This window comes from Ascaphus truei, unplaced genomic scaffold (assembly GCF_040206685.1).
Source record: "Ascaphus truei isolate aAscTru1 unplaced genomic scaffold, aAscTru1.hap1 HAP1_SCAFFOLD_670, whole genome shotgun sequence".
In the NCBI taxonomy this organism is placed as follows: Eukaryota; Metazoa; Chordata; class Amphibia; order Anura; family Ascaphidae; genus Ascaphus; species Ascaphus truei.
Genome location: NW_027457003.1, coordinates 21,167 through 48,900, shown reverse-complemented (window position 1 = coordinate 48,900; position 27,734 = coordinate 21,167). Strand labels below are relative to the sequence as shown.

Sequence of the window (27,734 nt, the reverse complement as noted above, 5' to 3'; positions counted from 1 at the left end):
GAGTTTGCAGTGACTGTGTAACTGCCAGTAGCAGGTCTGTTACACAGTGAGGTGTTTGCAGTGACTGTGTAACTGTCAGTAGCAGGTCTGTTACACAGCGAGGAGTTTGCAGTGACTGTGTAACTGCCAGTAGCAGGTCTGTTACACAGCCGAGGAGTTTGCAGTGACTGTGTAACTGCCAGTAGCATGTCTGTTACACAGCGAGGTGTTTGCAGTGACTGTGTAACTGTAAGTAGCAGGTCTGTTACACAGCCGAGGAGTTTGCAGTGACTGTGTAACTGTAAGTAACAGGTCTGTTACACAGCCGAGGAGTTTGCAGTGACTGTGTAACTGTAAGTAGCAGGTCTGTTACACAGCCGAGGAGTTTGCAGTGACTGTGTAACTGTAAGTAGCATGTCTGTTACACAGCCGAGGTGTTTGCAGTGACTGTGTAACTGCCAGTAGCAGGTCTGTAACACAGCCGAGGAGTTTGCAGTGACTGTGTAACTGTAAGTAGCAGGTCTGTTACACAGCCGAGGAGTTTGCAGTGACTGTGTAACTGTAAGTAACAGGTCTGATACACAGCCGAGGAGTTTGCAGTGACTGTGTAACTGTAAGTAACAGGTCTGATACACAGCCGAGGAGTTTGCAGTGACTGTGTAACTGCCAGTAGCAGGTCTGTTACACAGCCGAGGAGTTTGCAGTGACTGTGTAACTGCCAGTGGCAGGTCTGTTACACAGCCGAGGTGTTTGCAGTGACTGTGTAACTGCCAGTAGCAGGTCTGTTACACAGCCGAGGAGTTTGCAGTGACTGTGTAACTGCCAGTAGCAGGTCTGTTACACAGCCGAGGTGTTTGCAGTGACTGTGTAACTGTCAGTAGCAGGTCTGTTACACAGCCGAGGAGTTTGCAGTGACTGTGTAACTGCCAGTAGCAGGTCTGTTACACAGCGAGGAGTTTGCAGTGACTGTGTAACTGCCAGTAGCAGGTCTGTAACACAGCCGAGGAGTTTGCAGTGACTGTGTAACTGCCAGTAGCAGGTCTGTTACACAGTCACTGCAAACTCCTCGGCTGTGTAACTGTAAGTAGCAGGTCTGTTACACAGCCGAGGAGTTTGCAGTGACTGTGTAACTGTAAGTAGCAGGTCTGATACACAGCCGAGGAGTTTGCAGTGACTGTGTAACTGCCAGTAGCAGGTCTGTTACACAGCCGAGGAGTTTGCAGTGACTGTGTAACTGCCAGTAGCAGGTCTGTTACACAGCCGAGGAGTTTGCAGTGACTGTGTAACTGCCAGTGGCAGGTCTGTTACACAGCCGAGGTGTTTGCAGTGACTGTGTAACTGTCAGTAGCAGGTCTGTTACACAGCGAGGAGTTTGCAGTGACTGTGTAACTGCCAGTAGCAGGTCTGTTACACAGCCGAGGAGTTTGCAGTGACTGTGTAACTGCCAGTGGCAGGTCTGTTACACAGCCGAGGTGTTTGCAGTGACTGTGTAACTGTCAGTAGCAGGTCTGTTACACAGCGAGGAGTTTGCAGTGACTGTGTAACTGCCAATAGCAGGTCGGTTACACAGCCGAGGAGTTTGCAGTGACTGTGTAACTGTAAGTAGCAGGTCTGTTACACAGCCGAGGAGTTTGCAGTGACTGTGTAACTGTAAGTAGCAGGTCTGTTACACAGCCGAGGAGTTTGCAGTGACTGTGTAACTGTAAGTAGCAGGTCTGATAAACAGCCGAGGAGTTTGCTGTGACTGTGTAACTGCCAGTGGCAGGTCTGTTACACAGCCGAGGTGTTTGCAGTGACTGTGTAACTGCCATTAGCATGTCTGTTACACAGCGAGGAGTTTGCAGTGACTGTGTAACTGCCAGTAGCAGGTCTGTTACACAGCCGAGGAGTTTGCAGTGACTGTGTAACTGTCAGTACCAGGTCTGTTACACAGCCGAGGTGTTTGCAGTGACTGTGTAACTGCCAGTAGCAGGTCTGTTACACAGCCGAGGTGTTTGCAGTGACTGTGTAACTGCCAGTAGCAGGTCTGTTACACAGCCGAGGGGTTTGCAGGGGCTGTGTAACTGCCAGTAGCATGTCTGTTACACAGCCGAGGAGTTTGCAGTGACTGTGTAACTGCCAGTAGCAGGTCTGTTACACAGCCGAGGAGTTTGCAGTGACTGTGTAACTGCCAGTAGCAGGTCTGTTACACAGCCGAGGAGTTTGCAGTGACTGTGTAACTTCCAGTAGCAGGTCTGTTACACAGCCGAGGTGTTTGCAGTGACTGTGTAACAGCCAGTAGCAGGTCTGTTACAGCCGAGGAGTTTGCAGTGACTGTGTAACTGCCAGTAGCAGGTCTGTTACACAGCCGAGGAGTTTGCAGTGACTGTGTAACTGCCAGTAGCAGGTCTGTTACACAGCCGAGGTGTTTGCAGTGACTGTGTAACTGTCAGTAGCAGGTCTGTTACACAGCCGAGGTGTTTGCAGTGACTGTGTAACTGCCAGTAGCAGGTCTGTTACACAGCCGAGGTGTTTGCAGTGACTGTGTAACTGTAAGTAGCAGGTCTGTTACACAGCCGAGGAGTTTGCAGTGACTGTGTAACTGTAAGTAGCAGGTCTGTTACACAGCCGAGGAGTTTGCAGTGACTGTGTAACTGTAAGTAGCAGGTCTGATACACAGCCGAGGAGTTTGCAGTGACTGTGTAACTGCCAGTAGCAGGTCTGTTACACAGCCGAGGAGTTTGCAGTGACTGTGTAACTGCCAGTAGCAGGTCTGTTACACAGCCGAGGGGCTTGCAGTGACTGTGTAACTGCCAGTAGCAGGTCTGTTACACAGCGAGGAGTTTGCAGTGACTGTGTAACTGCCAGTAGCATGTCTGTTACACAGCGAGGTGTTTGCAGTGACTGTGTAACTGCCAGTAGCAGGTCTGTTACACAGCCGAGGTGTTTGCAGTGACTGTGTAACTGCCAGTAGCAGGTCTGTTACACAGCCGAGGAGTTTGCAGTGACTGTGCAACTGCCAGTAGCAGGTCTGTTACACAGCCGAGGAGTTTGCAGTGACTGTGTAACTGCCAGTAGCAGGTCTGTTACACAGCCGAGGAGTTTGCAGTGACTGTGTAACTGCCAGTAGCAGGTCTGTTACACAGCCGAGGAGTTTGCAGTGACTGTGTAACTGCCAGTAGCAGGTCTGTTACACAGCCGAGGTGTTTGCAGTGACTGTGTAACTGCCAGTAGCAGGTCTGTTACACAGCCGAGGAGTTTGCAGTGACTGTGTAACTGCCAGTAGCATGTGTGTTACACAGCCGAGGTGTTTGCAGTGACTGTGTAACTGCCAGTAGCATGTCTGTTACACAGCCGAGGTGTTTGCAGTGACTGTGTAACTGCCAGTAGCAGGTCTGTTACACAGCCGAGGTGTTTGCAGTGACTGTGTAACTGTAAGTAGCAGGTCTGTTACACAGCCGAGGAGTTTGCAGTGACTGTGTAACTGTAAGTAGCAGGTCTGTTACACAGCCGAGGAGTTTGCAGTGACTGTGTAACTGTAAGTAGCAGGTCTGATACACAGCCGAGGAGTTTGCAGTGACTGTGTAACTGCCAGTAGCAGGTCTGTTACACAGCCGAGGAGTTTGCAGTGACTGTGTAACTGCCAGTAGCAGGTCTGTTACACAGCCGAGGGGTTTGCAGTGACTGTGTAACTGCCAGTAGCAGGTCTGTTACACAGCGAGGAGTTTGCAGTGACTGTGTAACTGCCAGTAGCATGTCTGTTACACAGCGAGGTGTTTGCAGTGATTGTGTAACTGCCAGTAGCAGGTCTGTTACACAGCCGAGGTGTTTGCAGTGACTGTGTAACTGCCAGTAGCAGGTCTGTTACACAGCCGAGGAGTTTGCAGTGACTGTGCAACTGCCAGTAGCAGGTCTGTTACACAGCCGAGGAGTTTGCAGTGACTGTGTAACTGCCAGTAGCAGGTCTGTTACACAGCCGAGGAGTTTGCAGTGACTGTGTAACTGCCAGTAGCAGGTCTGTTACACAGCCGAGGTGTTTGCAGTGACTGTGTAACTGCCAGTAGCAGGTCTGTTACACAGCCGAGGAGTTTGCAGTGACTGTGTAACTGCCAGTAGCATGTGTGTTACACAGCCGAGGTGTTTGCAGTGACTGTGTAACTGCCAGTAGCATGTCTGTTACACAGCCGAGGTGTTTGCAGTGACTGTGTAACTGCCAGTAGCAGGTCTGTTACACAGCCGAGGAGTTTGCAGTGACTGTGTAACTGCCAGTAGCAGGTCTGTTACACAGCCGAGGAGTTTGCAGTGACTGTGTAACTGTAAGTAGCAGGTCTGTTACACAGCCGAGGAGTTTGCAGTGACTGTGTAACTGCCAGTAGCAGGTTTGTTACACAGCCGAGGAGTTTGCAGTGACTGTGTAACTGCCAGTAGCAGGTCTGTTACACAGCCAAGGAGTTTGCAGTGACTGTGTAACTGCCAGTAGCAGGTCTGTTACACAGCCGAGGAGTTTGCAGTGACTGTGTAACTGCCAGTGGCAGGTCTGTTACACAGCCGAGGTGTTTGCAGTGACTGTGTAACTGCCAGTAGCAGGTCTGTTACACAGCGAGGAGTTTGCAGTGACTGTGTAACTGCCAGTAGCAGGTCTGTTACACAGCCGAGGAGTTTGCAGTGACTGTGTAACTGCCAGTAGCAGGTGTGTTACACAGCCGAGGAGTTTGCAGTGACTGTGTAACTGCCAGTAGCAGGTCTGTTACACAGCCGAGGAGTTTGCAGTGACTGTGTAACTGCCAGTAGCAGGTCTGTTACACAGCCGAGGTGTTTGCAGTGACTGTGTAACTGCCAGTAGCAGGTCTGTTACACAGCGAGGTGTTTGCAGTGACTGTGTAACTGCCAGTAGCAGGTCTGTTACACAGCCGAGGTGTTTGCAGTGACTGTAACTGTAAGTAGCATGTCTGTTACACAGCCGAGGTGTTTGCAGTGACTGTGTAACTGTAAGTAGCAGGTCTGTTACACAGCCGAGGAGTTTGCAGTGACTGTGTAACTGTAAGTAGCAGGTCTGTTACACAGCCGAGGAGTTTGCAGTGACTGTGTAACTGCCAGAAGCAGGTCTGTTACACAGCGAGGTGTTTGCAGTGACTGTGTAACTGCCAGAAGCAGGTCTGTTACACAGCGAGGTGTTTGCAGTGACTGTGTAACTGCCAGTAGCAGGTCTGTTACACAGCGAGGAGTTTGCAGTGACTGTGTAACTGCCAGTAGCAGGTCTGTTACACAGCCGAGGAGTTTGCAGTGACTGTGTAACTGCCAGTAGCAGGTCTGTTACACAGCCGAGGTGTTTGCAGTGACTGTAACTGTAAGTAGCATGTCTGTTACACAGCCGAGGTGTGTGCAGTGACTGTGTAACTGTAAGTAGCAGGTCTGTTACACAGCCGAGGAGTTTGCAGTGACTGTGTAACTGTAAGTAGCAGGTCTGTTACACAGCCGAGGAGTTTGCAGTGACTGTGTAACTGCCAGAAGCAGGTCTGTTACACAGCGAGGTGTTTGCAGTGACTGTGTAACTGCCAGTAGCAGGTCTGATACACAGCCGAGGAGTTTGCAGTGACTGTGTAACTGCCAGTAGCATGTCTGTTACACAGCGAGGTGTTTGCAGTGACTGTGTAACTGCCAGTAGCAGGTCTGTTACACAGCCGAGGTGTTTGCAGTGACTGTGTAACTGCCAGTAGCAGGTCTGTTACACAGCCGAGGAGTTTGCAGTGACTGTGTAACTGCCAGTAGCAGGTCTGTTACACAGCCGAGGAGTTTGCAGTGACTGTGTAGCTGTAAGTAGCAGGCCTGTTACACAGCCGAGGTGTTGGCAGTGACTGTGTAACTGTAAGTAGCAGGTCTGTTACACAGCCGAGGAGTTTCAAGTGACTGTGTAACTGCCAGTAGCAGGTCTGTTACACAGCCGAGGAGTTTGCAGTGACTGTGTAACAGCCAGTAGCAGGTCTGTTACACAGCCGAGGTGTTTGCAGTGACTGTGTAACTGTAAGTAGCAGGTCTGTTACACAGCCGAGGTGTTTGCAGTGACTGTGTAACTGCCAGTAGCAGGTCTGTTACACAGCGAGGTGTTTGCAGTGACTGTGTAACTGCCAGTAGCAGGTCTGTTACACAGCCGAGGAGTTTGCAGTGACTGTGTAACTGCCAGTAGCAGGTCTGTTACACAGCGAGGTGTTTGCAGTGACTGTGTAACTGCCAGTAGCAGGTCTGTTACACAGCCGAGGAGTTTGCAGTGACTGTGTAACTGCCAGTAGCAGGTCTGTTACACAGCCGAGGTGTTTGCAGTGACTGTGTAACTGCCAGTAGCAGGTCTGTTACACAGCGAGGTGTTTGCAGTGACTGTGTAACTGCCAGTAGCAGGTCTGTTACACAGCCGAGGTGTTTGCAGTGACTGTGTAACTGCCAGTAGTATGTCTGTTACACAGCGAGGAGTTTGCAGTGACTGTGTAACTGTCAGTAGCAGGTCTGTTACACAGCCGAGGTGTTTGCAGTGACTGTGTAACTGCCAGTAGCAGGTCTGTTACACAGCCGAGGAGTTTGCAGTGACTGTGTAACTGCCAGTAGCAGGTCTGTTACACAGCCGAGGTGTTTGCAGTGACTGTGTAACTGCCAGTAGCAGGTCTGTTACACAGCCGAGGAGTTTGCAGTGACTGTGTAACTGCCAGTAGCATGTGTGTTACACAGCCGAGGTGTTTGCAGTGACTGTGTAACTGCCAGTAGCATGTCTGTTACACAGCCGAGGTGTTTGCAGTGACTGTGTAACTGCCAGTAGCAGGTCTGTTACACAGCCGAGGAGTTTGCAGTGACTGTGTAACTGCCAGTAGCAGGTCTGTTACACAGCCGAGGAGTTTGCAGTGACTGTGTAACTGTAAGTAGCAGGTCTGTTACACAGCCGAGGAGTTTGCAGTGACTGTGTAACTGCCAGTAGCAGGTCTGTTACACAGCCGAGGAGTTTGCAGTGACTGTGTAACTGCCAGTAGCAGGTCTGTTACACAGCCGAGGAGTTTGCAGTGACTGTGTAACTGCCAGTAGCAGGTCTGTTACACAGCCGAGGAGTTTGCAGTGACTGTGTAACTGCCAGTAACAGGTCTGTTACACAGCCGAGGAGTTTGCAGTGACTGTGTAACTGCCAGTAGCATGTCTGTTACACAGCCGAGGTGTTTGCAGTGACTGTGTAACTGCCAGTAGCAGGTCTGTTACACAGCCGAGGAGTTTGCAGTGACTGTGTAACTGCCAGTAGCAGGTCTGTTACACAGCCGAGGAGTTTGCAGTGACTGTGTAACTGCCAGTAGCAGGTCTGTTACACAGCCGAGGTGTTTGCAGTGACTGTGTAACTGCCAGTAGCATGTCTGTTACACAGTGAGGTGTTTGCAGTGACTGTGTAACTGCCAGTAGCAGGTCTGTTACACAGTGAGGCGTTTGCAGTGACTGTGTAACTGTAAGTAGCAGGTCTGTTACACAGTGAGGTGTTTGCAGTGACTAACGGCCAGTAGCAGGTCAGTTACACAGCCGAGGAGTTTGCAGTGACTGTGTAACTGCCAGTAGCATGTCTGTTACACAGCCGAGGAGTTTTCAGTGACTGTGTAACAGCCAGTAGTAGGTCTGTTACACAGCCGAGGTGTTTGCAGTGACTGTGTAACTGCCAGTAGCAGGTCTGTTACACAGCCGAGGAGTTTGCAGTGATTGTGTAACTACCAGTAGCAGGTCTGTTACACAGCGAGGTGTTTGCAGTGACTGTGTAACTGCCAGTAGCATGTCTGTTACACAGCGAGGAATTTGCAGTGACTGTGTAACTGCCAGTAGCAGGTCTGTTACACAGCCGAGGTGTTTGCAGTGACTGTGTAACTGTAAGTAGCAGGTCTGTTACACAGTGAGGAGTTTGCAGTGACTGTGTAACTGTAAGTAGCAGGTCTGTTACACAGCCGAGGTGTTTGCAGTGACTGTGTAACTGTAAGTAGCAGGTCTGTTACACAGCGAGGAGTTTGCAGTGACTGTGTAACTGCCAGTAGCATGTCTGTTACACAGCGAGGTGTTTGCAGTGACTGTGTAACTGTAAGTAGCATGTCTGTTACACAGCGAAGGAGTTTGCAGTGACTGTGTAACTGTAAGTAGCAGGTCTGTTACACAGCCGAGGAGTTTGCAATGACTGTGTAACTGTAAGTAACAGGTCTGTTACACAGCCCAGGAGTTTGCAGTGACTGTGTAACTGCCAGTAGCAGGTCTGTTACACAGCCGAGGTGTTTGCAGTGACTGTGTAACTGTCAGTAGCATGTCTGTTACACAGCCGAGGTGTTTGCAGTGACTGTGTAACTGCCAGTAGCAGGTCTGTTACACAGCCGAGGAGTTTGCAGTGACTATGTAACTGTAAGTAGCAGGTCTGATACACAGCCGAGGAGTTTGCAGTGACTGTGTAACTGCCACTAGCAGGTCTGTTACACAGCCGAGGAGTTTGCAGTGACTGTGTAACTGCCAGTGGCAGGTCTGTTACACAGCCGAGGTGTTTGCAGTGACTGTGTAACTGCCAGTAGCAGGTCTGTTACACAGCCGAGGAGTTTGCAGTGACTGTGTAACTGTCAGTAGCAGGTCTGTTACACAGCGAGGTGTTTGCAGTGACTGTGTAACTGCCAGTAGCAGGTCTGTTACACAGCCGAGGAGTTTGCAGTGACTGTGTAACTGCCAGTAGCAGGTCTGTTACACAGCGAGGTGTTTGCAGTGACTGTGTAACTGTCAGTAGCAGGTCTGTTACACAGCCAAGGGGATTGCAGTGACTGTGTAACTGCCAGTAGCAGGTAGGTAACACAGCCGAGGAGTTTGCAGTGACTGTGTAACTGCCAGTAGCAGGTCTGTTACACAGCCGAGGAGTTTGCAGTGACTGTGTAACTGTAAGTAGCAGGTCTGTTACACAGCCGAGGAGTTTGCAGTGACTGTGTAACTGCCAGTAGCAGGTCTGTTACACAGCCGAGGAGTTTGCAGTGACTGTGTAACTGCCAGTAGCAGGTCTGTTACACAGCCGAGGAGTTTGCAGTGACTGTGTAACTGCCAGTAGCAGGTCTGTTACACAGCCGAGGTGTTTGCAGTGACTGTGTAACTGCCAGTAGCAGGTCTGTTACACAGCCGAGGTGTTTGCAGTGACTGTGTAACTGTAAGTAGCAGGTCTGTTACACAGTGAGGAGTTTGCAGTGACTGTGTAACTGTAAGTAGCAGGTCTGTTACACAGCCGAGGTGTTTGCAGTGACTGTGTAACTGTAAGTAGCAGGTCTGTTACACAGCGAGGAGTTTGCAGTGACTGTGTAACTGCCAGTAGCATGTCTGTTACACAGCGAGGTGTTTGCAGTGACTGTGTAACTGTAAGTAGCAGGTCTGTTACACAGCCGAGGAGTTTGCAATGACTGTGTAACTGTAAGTAACAGGTCTGTTACACAGCCCAGGAGTTTGCAGTGACTGTGTAACTGCCAGTAGCAGGTCTGTTACACAGCCGAGGTGTTTGCAGTGACTGTGTAACTGTCAGTAGCATGTCTGTTACACAGCCGAGGTGTTTGCAGTGACTGTGTAACTGCCAGTAGCAGGTCTGTTACACAGCCGAGGAGTTTGCAGTGACTATGTAACTGTAAGTAGCAGGTCTGATACACAGCCGAGGAGTTTGCAGTGACTGTGTAACTGCCACTAGCAGGTCTGTTACACAGCCGAGGAGTTTGCAGTGACTGTGTAACTGCCAGTGGCAGGTCTGTTACACAGCCGAGGTGTTTGCAGTGACTGTGTAACTGTCAGTAGCAGGTCTGTTACACAGCGAGGTGTTTGCAGTGACTGTGTAACTGCCAGTAGCAGGTCTGTTAAACAGCCGAGGAGTTTGCAGTGACTGTGTAACTGCCAGTAGCAGGTCTGTTACACAGCGAGGTGTTTGCAGTGACTGTGTAACTGTAAGTAGCAGGTCTGTTACACAGCCAAGGGGATTGCAGTGACTGTGTAACTGCCAGTAGCAGGTAGGTAACACAGCCGAGGAGTTTGCAGTGACTGTGTAACTGCCAGTAGCAGGTCTGTTACACAGCCGAGGAGTTTGCAGTGACTGTGTAACTGCCAGTAGCAGGTCTGTTACACAGCCGAGGAGTTTGCAGTGACTGTGTAACTGCCAGTAGCAGGTCTGTTACACAGCCGAGGAGTTTGCAGTGACTGTGTAACTGCCAGTAGCAGGTCTGTTACACAGCCGAGGAGTTTGCAGTGACTGTGTAACTGCCAGTAGCAGGTCTGTTACACAGCCGAGGAGTTTGCAGTGACTGTGTAACTGCCAGTAGCATGTCTGTTACACAGCGAGGTGTTTGCAGTGACTGTGTAACTGCCAGTAGCAGGTCTGTTACACAGCCGAGGAGTTTGCAGTGACTGTGTAACTGCCAGTAGCAGGTCTGTTACACAGCCGAGGAGTTTGCAGTGACTGTGTAGCTGTAAGTAGCAGGCCTGTTACACAGTCGAGGTGTTTGCAGTGACTGTGTAACTGTAAGTAGCAGGTCTGTTACACAGCCGAGGAGTTTGCAGTGACTGTGCAACTGTAAGTAGCAGGTCTGTTACACAGCCGAGGTGTTTGCAGTGACTGTGTAAAACAAGGAATAAAGCGATTCCAGCATCTGACCTGTAGCCTCCCGAGTCCTCTCTCACCAGCGCCTGCAGCTCCACCTGGTAATCCTCGTGCAGCAAGCAGTGCGACGCGGGAACCCTGCACACAGAGGAAACACATTCACTGACTGTGCCGTGCGACGCGGACCGCAGCGCCGCTAACGCCCACAGGCGAGGGCGACATTTCTGTCTGCGCTCCAATGCTACGTCACTGCCGGCGGATCTGGGATATCACGCAACATTTTCAACGCGTTTTTGATGGGTTTTATTTTATAGAAATCTAAATGATGTTCTCATTTCAACAGCGCGACATACTCAGAGGGCTCGGTGAATCCGCAGGGTGCGTTATGATTGGCTCCGCAGACATAAAAGCTCTTCCCCTTGTTCGGTCCGTCCCGCACCCCGGTTTTTAGGAAGCAAAGACTCCCTGCGGAAATACAGGAAAACAGCACAACAGAAGTTAGATCAGACGGCGCTGCGGTGAGATACGGGGAACATGACAGAAGTTAGATCAGACGGCGCTGCGGTGAGATACAGGGAACATGACAGAAGTTAGATCAGACGGCGCTGCGGTGCGGTGAGATACAGGGAACATGACAGAAGTTAGATCAGACGGCGCTGCGCTGCGGTGAGATACAGGGAACATGACAGAAGTTAGATCAGACGGCGCTGCGGTGCGGTGAGATACAGGGAACATGACAGAAGTTAGATCAGACGGCGCTGCGGTGAGATACAGGTAACATGACAGAAGTTAGATCAGACGGCGCTGCGCTGCGGTGAGATACAGGTAACATGACAGAAGTTAGATCAGACGGCGCTGCGCTGCGGTGAGATACAGGGAACATGACAGAAGTTAGATCAGACGGCGCTGCGGTGAGATACAGGGAACATGACAGAAGTTAGATCAGACGGCGCTGCGGTGAGATACAGGGAACATGACAGAAGTTAGATCAGACGGCGCTGCGCTGCGGTGAGATACAGGGAACATGACAGAAGTTAGATCAGACGGCGCTGCGGTGATACAGGGAACATGACAGAAGTTAGATCAGACGGCGCTGCGGTGATACAGGGAACATGACAGAAGTTAGATCAGACGGCGCTGCGCTGCGGTGAGATACAGGGAACATGGCAGAAGTTAGATCAGACGGCGCTGCGCTGCGGTGAGATACAGGGAACATGGCAGAAGTTAGATCAGACGGCGCTGCAGTGAGATACAGGGAACATGACAGAAGTTAGATCAGACGGCGCTGCGCTGCGGTGATACAGGGAACATGACAGAAGTTAGATCAGACGGCGCTGCGGTGAGATACAGGGAACATGACAGAAGTTAGATCAGACGGCGCTGCGCTGCGGTGAGATACAGGGAACATGACAGAAGTTAGATCAGACGGCGCTGCGCTGCGGTGAGATACAGGGAACATGACAGAAGTTAGATCAGACGGCGCTGCGCTGCGGTGAGATACAGGGAACATGGCAGAAGTTAGATCAGACGGCGCTGCGGTGAGATACAGGGAACATGACAGAAGTTAGATCAGACGGCGCTGCGCTGCGGTGAGATACAGGGAACATGACAGAAGTTAGATCAGACGGCGCTGCGCCGCGGTGAGATACAGGGTACATGACAGAAGTTAGATCAGACGGCGCTGCGGTGAGATACAGGGAACATGACAGAAGTTAGATCAGACGGCGCTGCGCTGCGGTGAGATACAGGGAACATGACAGAAGTTAGACCAGACGGCGCTGCGGTGAGATACAGGGAACATGACAGAAGTTAGATCAGACGGCGCTGCGCTGCGGTGATACAGGGAACATGACAGAAGTTAGATCAGACGGCGCTGCGCTGCGGTGATACAGGGAACATGACAGAAGTTAGATCAGACGGCGCTGCGCTGCGGTGAGATACAGGTAACATGACAGAAGTTAGATCAGACGGCGCTGCGGTGAGATACAGGGAACATGACAGAAGTTAGATCAGACGGCGCTGCGGTGAGATACAGGGAACATGACAGAAGTTAGATCAGACGGCGCTGCGCTGCGGTGATACAGGGAACATGACAGAAGTTAGATCAGACGGCGCTGCGGTGAGATACAGGGAACATGACAGAAGTTAGATCAGACGGTGCTGCGCTGCGGTGATACAGGGAACATGGCAGAAGTTAGATCAGACGGCGCTGCGGTGAGATACAGGGAACATGACAGAAGTTAGATCAGACGGCGCTGCGCTGCGGTGAGATACAGGGAACATGACAGAAGTTAGATCAGACGGCGCTGCGGTGAGATACAGGGAACATGACAGAAGTTAGATCAGACGGCGCTGCGGTGAGATACAGGGAACATGACAGAAGTTAGATCAGACGGCGCTGCGGTGAGATACAGGGAACATGACAGAAGTTAGATCAAACGGCGCTGCGGTGAGATACAGGGAACATGACAGAAGTTAGATCAGACGGCGCTGCCGTGAGATACAGGGAACATGACAGAAGTTAGATCAGACGGCGCTGCGCTGCGGTGAGATACAGGGAACATGACAGAAGTTAGATCAGACGGCGCTGCGGTGAGATACAGGGAACATGACAGAAGTTAGATCAGACGGCGCTGCGCTGCGGTGAGATACAGGGAACATGACAGAAGTTAGATCAGACGGCGCTGCGCTGCGGTGAGATACAGGGAACATGACAGAAGTTAGATCAGACGGCGCTGCGGTGAGATACAGGGAACATGACAGAAGTTAGATCAGACGGCGCTGCGCTGCGGTGAGATACAGGGAACATGACAGAAGTTAGATCAGACGGCGCTGCGGTGAGATACAGGGAACATGACAGAAGTTAGATCAGACGGCGCTGCGGTGAGATACAGGGAACATGACAGAAGTTAGATCAGACGGCGCTGCGGTGCGGTGAGATACAGGGAACATGACAGAAGTTAGATCAGACGGCGCTGCGGTGAGATACAGGGAACATGACAGAAGTTAGATCAGACGGCGCTGCGGTGAGATACAGGGAACATGACAGAAGTTAGATCAGACGGCGCTGCGCTGCGGTGAGATACAGGGAACATGACAGAAGTTAGATCAGACGGCGCTGCGGTGAGATACAGGGAACATGACAGAAGTTAGATCAGACGGCGCTGCGCTGCGGTGAGATACAGGGAACATGACAGAAGTTAGATCAGACGGCGCTGCGCTGCGGTGAGATACAGGGAACATGACAGAAGTTAGATCAGACGGCGCTGCGCTGCGGTGAGATACAGGGAACATGACAGAAGTTAGATCAGACGGCGCTGCGGTGAGATACAGGGAACATGACAGAAGTTAGATCAGACGGCGCTGCGCTACGGTGAGATACAGGGAACATGACAGAAGTTAGATCAGATGGCGCTGCGCTGCGGTGAGATACAGGGAACATGACAGAAGTTAGATCAGACGGCGCTGCGCTGCGGTGAGATACAGGGAACATGACAGAAGTTAGATCAGACGGCGCTGCGGTGATACAGGGAACATGACAGAAGTTAGATCAGACGGCGCTGCGCTGCGGTGAGATACAGGGAACATGACAGAAGTTAGATCAGACGGCGCTGCGGTGAGATACAGGGAACATGGCAGAAGTTAGATCAGACGGCGCTGCGCTGCGGTGAGATACAGGGAACATGACAGAAGTTAGATCAGATGGCGCTGCGCTGCGGTGAGATACAGGGAACATGACAGAAGTTAGATCAGACGGCGCTGCGGTGAGATACAGGAAACATGACAGAAGTTAGATCAGACGGCGCTGCGCTGCGGTGAGATACAGGAAACATGACAGAAGTTAGATCAGACGGCGCTGCGCTGCGGTGAGATACAGGGAACATGACAGAAGTTAGATCAGACGGCGCTGCGCTGCGGTGAGATACAGGGAACATGGCAGAAGTTAGATCAGACGGCGCTGCGGTGAGATACAGGGAACATGACAGAAGTTAGATCAGACGGCGCTGCGGTGAGATACGGGGAACATGACAGAAGTTAGATCAGACGGCGCTGCGGTGAGATACAGGGAACATGACAGAAGTTAGATCAGACGGCGCTGCGGTGAGATACAGGGAACATGACAGAAGTTAGATCAGACGGCGCTGCGGTGAGATACGGGGAACATGACAGAAGTTAGATCAGACGGCGCTGCGCTGCGGTGAGATACAGGGAACATGACAGAAGTTAGATCAGACGGCGCTGCGGTGAGATAGGGGGAACATGACAGAAGTTAGATCAGACGGCGCTGCGCTGCGGTGAGATACAGGGAACATGACAGAAGTTAGATCAGACGGCGCTGCGGTGAGATACAGGGAACATGACAGAAGTTAGATCAGACGGCGCTGCGGTGAGATACAGGGAACATGACAGAAGTTAGATCAGACGGCGCTGCGGTGAGATACGGGGAACATGACAGAAGTTAGATCAGACGGCGCTGCGGTGAGATACAGGGAACATGACAGAAGTTAGATCAGACTGCGCTGCGGTGAGATACAGGGAACATGACAGAAGTTAGATCAGACGGCGCTGCGGTGAGATACAGGGAACATGACAGAAGTTAGATCAGACGGCGCTGCGGTGAGATACAGGGAACATGACAGAAGTTAGATCAGACGGCGCTGCGCTGCGGTGAGATACAGGGAACATGACAGAAGTTAGATCAGACGGCGCTGCGGTGAGATACAGGGAACATGACAGAAGTTAGATCAGACGGCGCTGCGGTGCGGTGAGATACAGGGAACATGACAGAAGTTAGATCAGACGGCGCTGCGCTGCGGTGAGATACAGGGAACATGACAGAAGTTAGATCAGACGGCGCTGCGGTGAGATACAGGAAACATGACAGAAGTTAGATCGGACGGCGCTGCGGTGAGATACAGGGAACATGACAGAAGTTAGATCAGACGGCGCTGCGGTGAGATACAGGGAACATGACAGAAGTTAGATCAGACGGCGCTGCGCTGCGGTGAGATACAGGGAACATGACAGAAGTTAGATCAGACGGCGCTGCGCTGCGGTGAGATACAGGGAACATGACAGAAGTTAGATCAAACGGCGCTGCGCTGCGGTGAGATACAGGGAACATGACAGAAGTTAGATCAGACGGCGCTGCGGTGAGATACAGGGAACATGACAGAAGTTAGATCAGACGGCGCTGCGGTGAGATACAGGAAACATGACAGAAGTTAGATCAGACGGCGCTGCGCTGCGGTGAGATACAGGAAACATGACAGAAGTTAGATCAGACGGCGCTGCGCCGCGGTGAGATACAGGAAACATGACAGAAGTTAGATCGGACGGCGCTGCGCCGCGGTGAGATACAGGAAACATGACAGAAGTTAGATCAGACGGCGCTGCGGTGAGATACAGGGAACATGACAGAAGTTAGATCAGACGGCGCTGCGTTGAGATACAGGGAACATGACAGAAGTTAGATCAGACGGCGCTGCGCTGCGGTGAGATACGGGGAACATGACAGAAGTTAGATCAGACGGCGCTGCGGTGAGATACGGGGAACATGACAGAAGTTAGATCAGACGGCGCTGCGCTGCGGTGAGATACAGGGAACATGACAGAAGTTAGATCAGACGGCGCTGCGGTGAGATACAGGGAACATGACAGAAGTTAGATCAGACGGCGCTGCGGTGAGATACAGGTAACATGACAGAAGTTAGATCAGACGGCGCTACGGTGAGATACGGGGAACATGACAGAAGTTAGATCAGACGGCGCTGCGCTGCGGTGAGATACGGGGAACATGACAGAAGTTAGATCAGACGGCGCTGCGCTGCGTTGAGATACAGGGAACATGACAGAAGTTACATCAGACGGCGCTGCGCTGCGGTGAGATACAGGGAACATGACAGAAGTTAGATCAGACGGCGCTGCGGTGAGATACAGGGAACATGACAGAAGTTAGATCAGACGGCGCTGCGGTGAGATACAGGAAACATGACAGAAGTTAGATCAGACGGCGCTGCGCTGCGGTGAGATACAGGAAACATGACAGAAGTTAGATCAGACGGCGCTGCGCCGCGGTGAGATACAGGAAACATGACAGAAGTTAGATCGGACGGCGCTGCGCCGCGGTGAGATACAGGAAACATGACAGAAGTTAGATCAGACGGCGCTGCGGTGAGATACAGGGAACATGACAGAAGTTAGATCAGACGGCGCTGCGTTGAGATACAGGGAACATGACAGAAGTTAGATCAGACGGCGCTGCGCTGCGGTGAGATACGGGGAACATGACAGAAGTTAGATCAGACGGCGCTGCGGTGAGATACGGGGAACATGACAGAAGTTAGATCAGACGGCGCTGCGCTGCGGTGAGATACAGGGAACATGACAGAAGTTAGATCAGACGGCGCTGCGGTGAGATACAGGGAACATGACAGAAGTTAGATCAGACGGCGCTGCGGTGAGATACAGGTAACATGACAGAAGTTAGATCAGACGGCGCTACGGTGAGATACGGGGAACATGACAGAAGTTAGATCAGACGGCGCTGCGCTGCGTTGAGATACAGGGAACATGACAGAAGTTAGATCAGACGGCGCTGCGGTGAGATACAGGGAACATGACAGAAGTTAGATCAGACGGCGCTGCGCTGCGGTGAGATACAGGGAACATGACAGAAGTTAGATCAGACGGCGCTGCGCTGCGGTGAGATACAGGGAACATGACAGAAGTTAGATCAGACGGCGCTGCGGTGAGATACAGGAAACATGACAGAAGTTAGATCAGACGGCGCTACGCTGCGGTGAGATACAGGGAACATGACAGAAGTTAGATCGGACGGCGCTGCGCTGCGGTGAGATACAGGGAACATGACAGAAGTTAGATCAGACGGCGCTGCGGTGAGATACAGGAAACATGACAGAAGTTAGATCAGACGGCGCCGCGGTGAGATACAGGAAACATGACAGAAGTTAGATCAGCCGGCGCTGCGGTGAGATACAGGGAACATGACAGACGTTAGATCAGACGGCGCTGCGCTGCGGTGAGATACAGGAAACATGACAGAAGTTAGATCAGACGGCGCCGCGGTGAGATACAGGAAACATGACAGAAGTTAGATCGGACGGCGCTGCGTTGAGATACGGGGAACATGACAGAAGTTAGATCAGACGGCGCTGCGGTGAGATACAGGGAACATGACAGAAGTTAGATCAGACGGCGCTGCGTTGAGATACGGGGAACATGACAGAAGTTAGATCAGACGGCGCTGCGCTGCGGTGAGATACAGGGAACATGACAGAAGTTAGATCAGACGGCGCTGCGCTGCGGTGAGATAGGGGGAACATGACAGAAGTTAGATCAGACGGCGCTGCGGTGAGATACAGGGAACATGACAGAAGTTAGATCAGACTGCGCTGCGGTGAGATACGGGGAACATGACAGAAGTTAGATCAGACGGCGCTGCGCTGCGGTGAGATACGGGGAACATGACAGAAGTTAGATCAGACGGCGCTGCGGTGAGATACAGGGAACATGACAGAAGTTAGATCAGACGGCGCTGCGGTGAGATACAGGGAACATGACAGAAGTTAGATCAGACGGCGCTGCGCTGCGGTGAGATACAGGGAACATGACAGAAGTTAGATCAGACGGCGCTGCGCTGCGGTGAGATACAGGGAACATGACAGAAGTTAGATCAGACGGCGCTGCGCTGCGGTGAGATACAGGGAACATGACAGAAGTTAGATCAGACGGCGCTGCGCTGCGGTGATACAGGGAACATGACAGAAGTTAGATCAGACGGCGCTGCGCTGCGGTGATACAGGGAACATGACAGAAGTTAGATCAGACGGCGCTGCGCTGCGGTGATACAGGGAACATGACAGAAGTTAGATCAGACGGCGCTGCGATGCGGTGAGATACAGGGAACATGACAGAAGTTAGATCAGACGGCGCTGCGGTGAGATACAGGGAACATGACAGAAGTTAGATCAGACGGCGCTGCGGTGAGATACAGGGAACATGACAGAAGTTAGATCAGACGGCGCTGCGGTGAGATACAGGGAACATGACAGAAGTTAGATCAGACGGCGCTGCGGTGAGATACAGGGAACATGACAGAAGTTAGATCAGACGGCGCTGCGGTGAGATACAGGGAACATGACAGAAGTTAGATCAGACGGCGCTGCGGTGAGATACAGGGAACATGACAGAAGTTAGATCAGACGGCGCTGCGGTGAGATACAGGGAACATGACAGAAGTTAGATCAGACGGCGCTGCGGTGAGATACAGGGAACATGACAGAAGTTAGATCAGACGGCGCTGCGGTGAGATACAGGGAACATGACAGAAGTTAGATCAGACGGCGCTGCGGTGAGATACAGGGAACATGACAGAAGTTAGATCAGACGGCGCTGCGGTGAGACACAGGGAACATGACAGAAGTTAGATCAGACGGCGCTGCGGTGAGACACAGGGAACATGACAGAAGTTAGATCAGACGGCGCTGCGGTGAGATACAGGGAACATGACAGAAGTTAGATCAGACGGCGCTGCGGTGATACAGGGAACATGACAGAAGTTAGATCAGACGGCGCTGCGCTGCGGTGAGATACAGGGAACATGACAGAAGTTAGATCAGACGGCGCTGCGGTGAGATACAGGGAACATGACAGAAGTTAGATCAGACGGCGCTGCGGTGAGATACAGGGAACATGACAGAAGTTAGATCAGACGGCGCTGCGGTGAGACACAGGGAACATGACAGAAGTTAGATCAGACGGCGCTGCGGTGAGACACAGGGAACATGACAGAAGTTAGATCAGACGGCGCTGCGGTGAGATACAGGGAACATGACAGAAGTTAGATCAGACGGCGCTGCGCTGCGGTGAGATACAGGGAACATGACAGAAGTTAGATCAGACGGCGCTGCGCTGCGGTGAGATACAGGGAACATGGCAGAAGTTAGATCAGACGGCGCTGCGGTGAGATACAGGGAACATGACAGAAGTTAGATCAGACGGCGCTGCGGTGAGATACAGGGAACATGACAGAAGTTAGATCAGACGGCGCTGCGCTGCGGTGAGATACAGGGAACATGACAGAAGTTAGATCAGACGGCGCTGCGGTGATACAGGGAACATGACAGAAGTTAGATCAGACGGCGCTGCGATGCGGTGAGATACAGGGAACATGACAGAAGTTAGATCAGACGGCGCTGCGGTGAGATACAGGGAACATGACAGAAGTTAGATCAGACGGCGCTGCGGTGAGATACAGGGAACATGACAGAAGTTAGATCAGACGGCGCTGCGGTGAGATACAGGGAACATGACAGAAGTTAGATCAGACGGCGCTGCGGTGATACAGGGAACATGACAGAAGTTAGATCAGACGGCGCTGCAGTGAGATACAGGGAACATGACAGAAGTTAGATCAGACGGCGCTGCGGTGATACAGGGAACATGACAGAAGTTAGATCAGACGGCGCTGCGCTGCGGTGAGATACAGGGAACATGACAGAAGTTAGATCAGACGGCGCTGCGCTGCGGTGAGATACAGGGAACATGACAGAAGTTAGATCAGACGGCGCTGCGGTGAGATACAGGGAACATGACAGAAGTTAGATCAGACGGCGCTGCGGTGAGATACAGGGAACATGACAGAAGTTAGATCAGACGGCGCTGCGGTGAGATACAGGGAACATGACAGAAGTTAGATCAGACGGCGCTGCGCTGCGGTGATACAGGGAACATGACAGAAGTTAGATCAGACTGCGCTGCGCTGCGGTGAGATACGGGGAACATGACAGAAGTTAGATCAGACGGCGCTGCGCTGCGGTGAGATACAGGGAACATGACAGAAGTTAGATCAGACGGCGCTGCGGTGAGATACAGGGAACATGACAGAAGTTAGATCAGACGGCGCTGCGGTGAGATACAGGGAACATGACAGAAGTTAGATCAGACGGCGCTGCGGTGAGATACGGGGAACATGACAGAAGTTAGATCAGACGGCGCTGCGCTGCGGTGAGATACAGGGAACATGACAGAAGTTAGATCAGACGGCGCTGCGGTGAGATACAGGGAACATGACAGAAGTTAGATCAGACGGCGCTGCGGTGAGATACGGGGAACATGACAGAAGTTAGATCAGACGGCGCTGCGGTGCGGTGAGATACAGGGAACATGACAGAAGTTAGATCAGACGGCGCTGCGGTGAGATACAGGGAACATGACAGAAGTTAGATCAGACGGCGCTGCGGTGAGATACAGGGAACATGACAGAAGTTAGATCAGACGGCGCTGCGCTGCGGTGAGATACAGGGAACATGGCAGAAGTTAGATCAGACGGCGCTGCGCTGCGGTGAGATACAGGGAACATGACAGAAGTTAGATCACACGGCGCTGCGCTGCGGTGAGATACAGGGAACATGGCAGAAGTTAGATCAGACGGCGCTGCGGTGATACAGGGAACATGACAGAAGTTAGATCAGACGGCGCTGCGGTGATACAGGGAACATGACAGAAGTTAGATCAGACGGCGCTGCGGTGAGATACAGGGAACATGACAGAAGTTAGATCAGACGGCGCTGCGGTGAGATACAGGGAACATGACAGAAGTTAGATCAGACGGCGCTGCGGTGAGATAAAGGGAACATGACAGAAGTTAGATCAGACGGCGCTGCGGTGAGATACAGGGAACATGACAGAAGTTAGATCAGACGGCGCTGCGGTGAGATACGGGGAACATGACAGAAGTTAGATCAGACGGCGCTGCGGTGCGGTGAGATACAGGGAACATGACAGAAGTTAGATCAGACGGCGCTGCGGTGAGATACAGGGAACATGACAGAAGTTAGATCAGACGGCGCTGCGGTGAGATACAGGGAACATGACAGAAGTTAGATCAGACGGCGCTGCGGTGAGATACGGGGAACATGACAGAAGTTAGATCAGACGGCGCTGCGCTGCGGTGAGATACAGGGAACATGACAGAAGTTAGATCAGACGGCGCTGCGGTGAGATACAGGGAACATGACAGAAGTTAGATCAGACGGCGCTGCGGTGAGATACAGGGAACATGACAGAAGTTAGATCAGACGGCGCTGCGGTGAGATACAGGGAACATGACAGAAGTTAGATCAGACGGCGCTGCGGTGAGATACAGGGAACATGACAGAAGTTAGATCAGACGGCGCTGTGCTGCGGTGAGATACAGGGAACATGACAGAAGTTAGATCAGACGGCGCTGCGGTGAGATACAGGGAACATGACAGAAGTTAGATCAGACGGCGCTGCGGTGAGATACAGGGAACATGACAGAAGTTAGATCAGACGGCGCTGCGCTGCGGTGATACAGGGAACATGACAGAAGTTAGATCAGACGGCGCTGCGGTGAGATACAGGGAACATGACAGAAGTTATATCAGACGGCGCTGCGGTGAGATACAGGGAACATGACAGAAGTTAGATCAGACGGCGCTGCGGTGAGATACAGGGAACATGACAGAAGTTAGATCAGACGGCGCTGCGGTGATACAGGGAACATGACAGAAGTTAGATCAGACGGCGCTGCGGTGATACAGGGAACATGACAGAAGTTAGATCAGACGGCGCTGCGGTGAGATACAGGAAACATGACAGAAGTTAGATCAGACGGCGCTGCGGTGAGATACAGGGAACATGACAGAAGTTAGATCAGACGGCGCTGCGGTGATACAGGGAACATGACAGAAGTTAGATCAGACGGCGCTGCGGTGAGATACAGGAAACATGACAGAAGTTAGATCAGACGGCGCTGCGGTGAGATACAGGGAACATGACAGAAGTTAGATCAGACGGCGCTGCGGTGATACAGGGAACATGACAGAAGTTAGATCAGACGGCGCTGCGGTGAGATACAGGAAACATGACAGAAGTTAGATCAGACGGCGCTGCGGTGAGATACAGGGAACATGACAGAAGTTAGATCAGACGGCGCAGCACTGCGGTGAGATACAGGAAACATGACAGAAGTTAGATCGGACGGCGCTGCGTTGAGATACAGGGAACATGACAGAAGTTAGATCAGACGGCGCTGCGGTGAGATACAGGGAACATGACAGAAGTTAGATCAGACGGCGCTACGCTGCGGTGAGATACAGGGAACATGACAGAAGTTAGATCAGACGGCGCTACGCTGCGGTGAGATACAGGGAACATGACAGAAGTTAGATCAGACGGCGCTGCGGTGAGATACAGGGAACATGACAGAAGTTAGATCAGACGGCGCTGCGCTGCGGTGATACAGGGAACATGACAGAAGTTAGATCAGACGGCGCTGCGCTGCGGTGATACAGGGAACATGACAGAAGTTAGATCAGACGGCGCTGCGGTGAGATACAGGAAACATGACAGAAGTTAGATCAGACAGCGCTGCGCTGCGGTGAGATACAGGGAACATGACAGAAGTTAGATCAGACGGCGCTGCGGTGAGATACAGGGAACATGACAGAAGTTAGATCAGACGGCGCTGCGCTGCGGTGAGATACAGGGAACATGACAGAAGTTAGATCAGACGGCGCTGCGCTGCGGTGAGATACAGGGAACATGACAGAAGTTAGATCAGACGGCGCTGCGCTGCGGTGAGATACAGGGAACATGACAGAAGTTAGATCAGACGGCGCTGCGCTGCGGTGAGATACAGGGAACATGACAGAAGTTAGATCAGACGGCGCTGCGGTGAGATACAGGGAACATGACAGAAGTTAGATCAGACGGCGCTGCGGTGAGATACAGGGAACATGACAGAAGTTAGATCAGACGGCGCTGCGGTGAGATACAGGGAACATGACAGAAGTTAGATCAGACGGCGCTGCGGTGATACAGGGAACATGACAGAAGTTAGATCAGACGGCGCTGCGGTGAGATACAGGGAACATGACAGAAGTTAGATCAGACGGCGCTGCGCTGCGGTGACATACAGGGAACATGACAGAAGTTAGATCAGACGGCGCTGCGGTGAGATACAGGGAACATGACAGAAGTTAGATCAGACGGCGCTGCGGTGAGATACAGGGAACATGACAGAAGTTAGATCAGACGGCGCTGCGGTGAGATACAGGGAACATGACAGAAGTTAGATCAGACGGCGCTGCGCTGCGGTGAGATACAGGGAACATGACAGAAGTTAGATCAGACGGCGCTGCGGTGAGATACAGGGAACATGACAGAAGTTAGATCAGACGGCGCTGCGGTGAGATACAGGGAACATGACAGAAGTTAGATCAGACGGCGCTGCGGTGATACAGGGAACATGACAGAAGTTAGATCAGACGGCGCTGCGGTGATACAGGGAACATGACAGAAGTTAGATCAGACGGCGCTGCGATGCGGTGAGATACAGGGAACATGACAGAAGTTAGATCAAACGGCGCTGCGGTGAGATACAGGGAACATGACAGAAGTTAGATCAGACGGCGCTGCGGTGAGATACAGGGAACATGACAGAAGTTAGATCAGACGGCGCTGCGGTGAGATACAGGGAACATGACAGAAGTTAGATCAGAAGGCGCTGCAGATACAGGGAACATGACAGAAGTTAGATCAGACGGCGCTGCGGTGAGATACAGGGAACATGACAGAAGTTAGATCAGACGGCGCTGCGGTGAGATACAGGGAACATGACAGAAGTTAGATCAGACGGTGCTGCGCTGCGGTGAGATACAGGGAACATGACAGAAGTTAGATCAAACGGCGCTGCGGTGAGATACAGGGAACATGACAGAAGTTAGATCAGACGGCGCTGCGGTGAGATACGGGGAACATGACAGAAGTTAGATCAGACGGCGCTGCGGTGAGATACAGGGAACATGACAGAAGTTAGATCAGACGGCGCTGCGGTGAGATACAGGGAACATGACAGAAGTTAGATCAGACGGCGCTGCGCTGCGGTGAGATACGGGGAACATGACAGAAGTTAGATCAGACGGCGCTGCGGTGATACAGGGAACATGACAGAAGTTAGATCAGAAGGCGCTGCGGTGATACAGGGAACATGACAGAAGTTAGATCAGACGGCGCTGCGCTGCGGTGAGATACAGGGAACATGACAGAAGTTAGATCAGACTGCGCTGCGGTGAGATACAGGGAACATGACAGAAGTTAGATCAGACGGCGCTGCGGTGAGATACAGGGAACATGACAGAAGTTAGATCAGACGGCGCTGCGGTGAGATACAGGGAACATGACAGAAGTTAGATCAGACGGCGCTGCGCTGCGGTGAGATACAGGGAACATGACAGAAGTTAGATCAGACGGCGCTGCGGTGAGATACAGGGAACATGACAGAAGTTAGATCAGACGGCGCTGCGGTGAGATACAGGGAACATGACAGAAGTTATATCAGACGGCGCTGCGCTGCGGTGAGATACAGGGAACATGACAGAAGTTAGATCAGACGGCGCTGCGGTGAGATACAGGGAACATGACAGAAGTTAGATCAGACGGCGCTGCGGTGAGATACAGGGAACATGACAGAAGTTAGATCAGACGGCGCTGCGCTGCGGTGAGATACAGGGAACATGACAGAAGTTAGATCAGACGGCGCTGCGGTGAGATACAGGGAACATGACAGAAGTTAGATCAGACGGCGCTGCGCTGCGGTGAGATACAGGGAACATGACAGAAGTTAGATCAGACGGCGCTGCGGTGAGATACAGGGAACATGACAGAAGTTAGATCAGACGGCGCTGCGGTGAGATACAGGGAACATGACAGAAGTTAGATCAGACGGCGCTGCGGTGAGATACAGGGAACATGACAGAAGTTAGATCAGACGGCGCTGCGCTGAGATACAGGGAACATGACAGAAGTTAGATCAGACGGCGCTGCGGTGATACAGGGAACATGACAGAAGTTAGATCAGATGGCGCTGCGGTGAGATACAGGGAACATGACAGAAGTTAGATCAGACGGCGCTGCGCTGCGGTGAGATACAGGGAACATGACAGAAGTTAGATCAGACGGCGCTGCGGTGAGATACAGGGAACATGACAGAAGTTAGATCAGACGGCGCTGCGGTGAGATACAGGGAACATGACAGAAGTTAGATCAGACGGCGCTGCGCTGCGGTGAGATACAGGGAACATGGCAGAAGTTAGATCAGACGGCGCTGCGCTGCGGTGAGATACAGGGAACATGACAGAAGTTAGATCACACGGCGCTGCGCTGAGGTGAGATACAGGGAACATGGCAGAAGTTAGATCAGACGGCGCTGCGCTGCGGTGAGATACAGGGAACATGACAGAAGTTAGATCAGACGGCGCTGCGCTGCGGTGAGATACGGGGAACATGACAGAAGTTAGATCAGACGGCGCTGCGGTGAGATAAAGGGAACATGACAGAAGTTAGATCAGACGGCGCTGCGGTGAGATACAGGGAACATGACAGAAGTTAGATCAGACGGCGCTGCGGTGAGATACGGAGAACATGACAGAAGATAGATCAGACGGCGCTGCGCTGCGGTGAGATACAGGGTACATGACAGAAGTTTGATCAGACGGCGCTGCGGTGAGATACGGGGAACATGACAGAAGTTAGATCAGACGGCGCTGCGGTGCGGTGAGATACAGGGAACATGACAGAAGTTAGATCAGACGGCGCTGCGGTGAGATACAGGGAACATGACAGAAGTTAGATCAGACGGCGCTGCGGTGAGATACAGGGAACATGACAGAAGTTAGATCAGACGGCGCTGCGGTGAGATACGGGGAACATGACAGAAGTTTGATCAGACGGCGCTGCGCTGCGGTGAGATACAGGGAACATGACAGAAGTTAGATCAGACGGCGCTGCGCTGCGGTGAGATACAGGGAACATGACAGAAGTTAGATCAGACGGCGCTGCGGTGAGATACAGGGAACATGACAGAAGTTATATCAGACGGCGCTGCGGTGAGATACGGGGAACATGACAGAAGTTAGATCAGACGGCGCTGTGGTGAGATACAGGGAACATGACAGAAGTTAGATCAGACGGCGCTGCGGTGATACAGGGAACATGACAGAAGTTAGATCAGACGGCGCTGCGCTGCGGTGAGATACAGGGAACATGACAGAAGTTAGATCAGACGGCGCTGCGCTGCGGTGAGATACAGGGAACATGACAGAAGTTAGATCAGACGGCGCTGCGCTGCGGTGAGATACAGGGAACATGACAGAAGTTAGATCAGACGGCGCTGCGGTGAGATACAGGGAACATGACAGAAGTTATATCAGACGGCGCTGCGGTGATACAGGGAACATGACAGAAGTTAGATCAGACGGCGCTGCGCTGCGGTGAGATACAGGGAACATGACAGAAGTTAGATCAGACGGCGCTGCGGTGAGATACAGGGAACATGACAGAAGTTAGATCAGACGGCGCTGCGGTGAGATACAGGGAACATGACAGAAGTTAGATCAGACGGCGCTGCGGTGAGATACAGGGAACATGACAGAAGTTAGATCAGACGGCGCTGCGGTGAGATACAGGGAACATGACAGAAGTTAGATCAGACGGCGCTGCGGTGAGATACAGGGAACATGACAGAAGTTAGATCAGACGGCGCTGCGGTGATACAGGGAACATGACAGAAGTTAGATCAGACGGCGCTGCGGTGAGATACAGGAAACATGACAGAAGTTAGATCAGACGGCGCTGCGCTGCGGTGAGATACAGGGAACATGACAGAAGTTAGATCAGACGGCGCTGCGGTGAGATACAGGAAACATGACAGAAGTTAGATCGGACGGCGCTGCGTTGAGATACAGGGAACATGACAGAAGTTAGATCAGACGGCGCTGCGCTGCGGTGAGATACAGGGAACATGACAGAAGTTAGATCAGACGGCGCTGCGGTGCGGTGAGATACAGGGAACATGACAGAAGTTAGATCAGACGGCGCTGCGGTGAGATACAGGGAACATGACAGAAGTTAGATCAGACGGCGCTGCGGTGAGATACAGGGAACATGACAGAAGTTAGATCAGACGGCGCTGCGGTGAGATACAGGGAACATGACAGAAGTTAGATCAGACGGCGCTGCGGTGAGATACAGGGAACATGACAGAAGTTAGATCAGACGGCGCTGCGGTGAGATACAGGGAACATGGCAGAAGTTAGATCAGACGGCGCTGCGCTGCGGTGAGATACAG

General features: G+C 52.1%; 1 protein-coding gene across 1 annotated transcript in view; it reads right to left on the bottom strand.

The window, feature by feature from the left end:
- The window catches only part of TTF2 (transcription termination factor 2), a gene marked incomplete at its 3' end in the record, with an annotated part of 188,190 nt that overhangs the window by 147,643 nt on the left and 12,813 nt on the right, over positions 1 to 27,734 (bottom strand). The window contains exons 2-3 of the mRNA XM_075584603.1: positions 10,912 to 11,023; positions 10,613 to 10,696 (exon numbers count right to left, since the gene is read on the bottom strand). Of these exons, the coding sequence (XP_075440718.1) occupies positions 10,613 to 10,696; positions 10,912 to 11,023 (196 nt within the window). The remainder of the gene's footprint in view (positions 1 to 10,612; positions 10,697 to 10,911; positions 11,024 to 27,734) is intronic.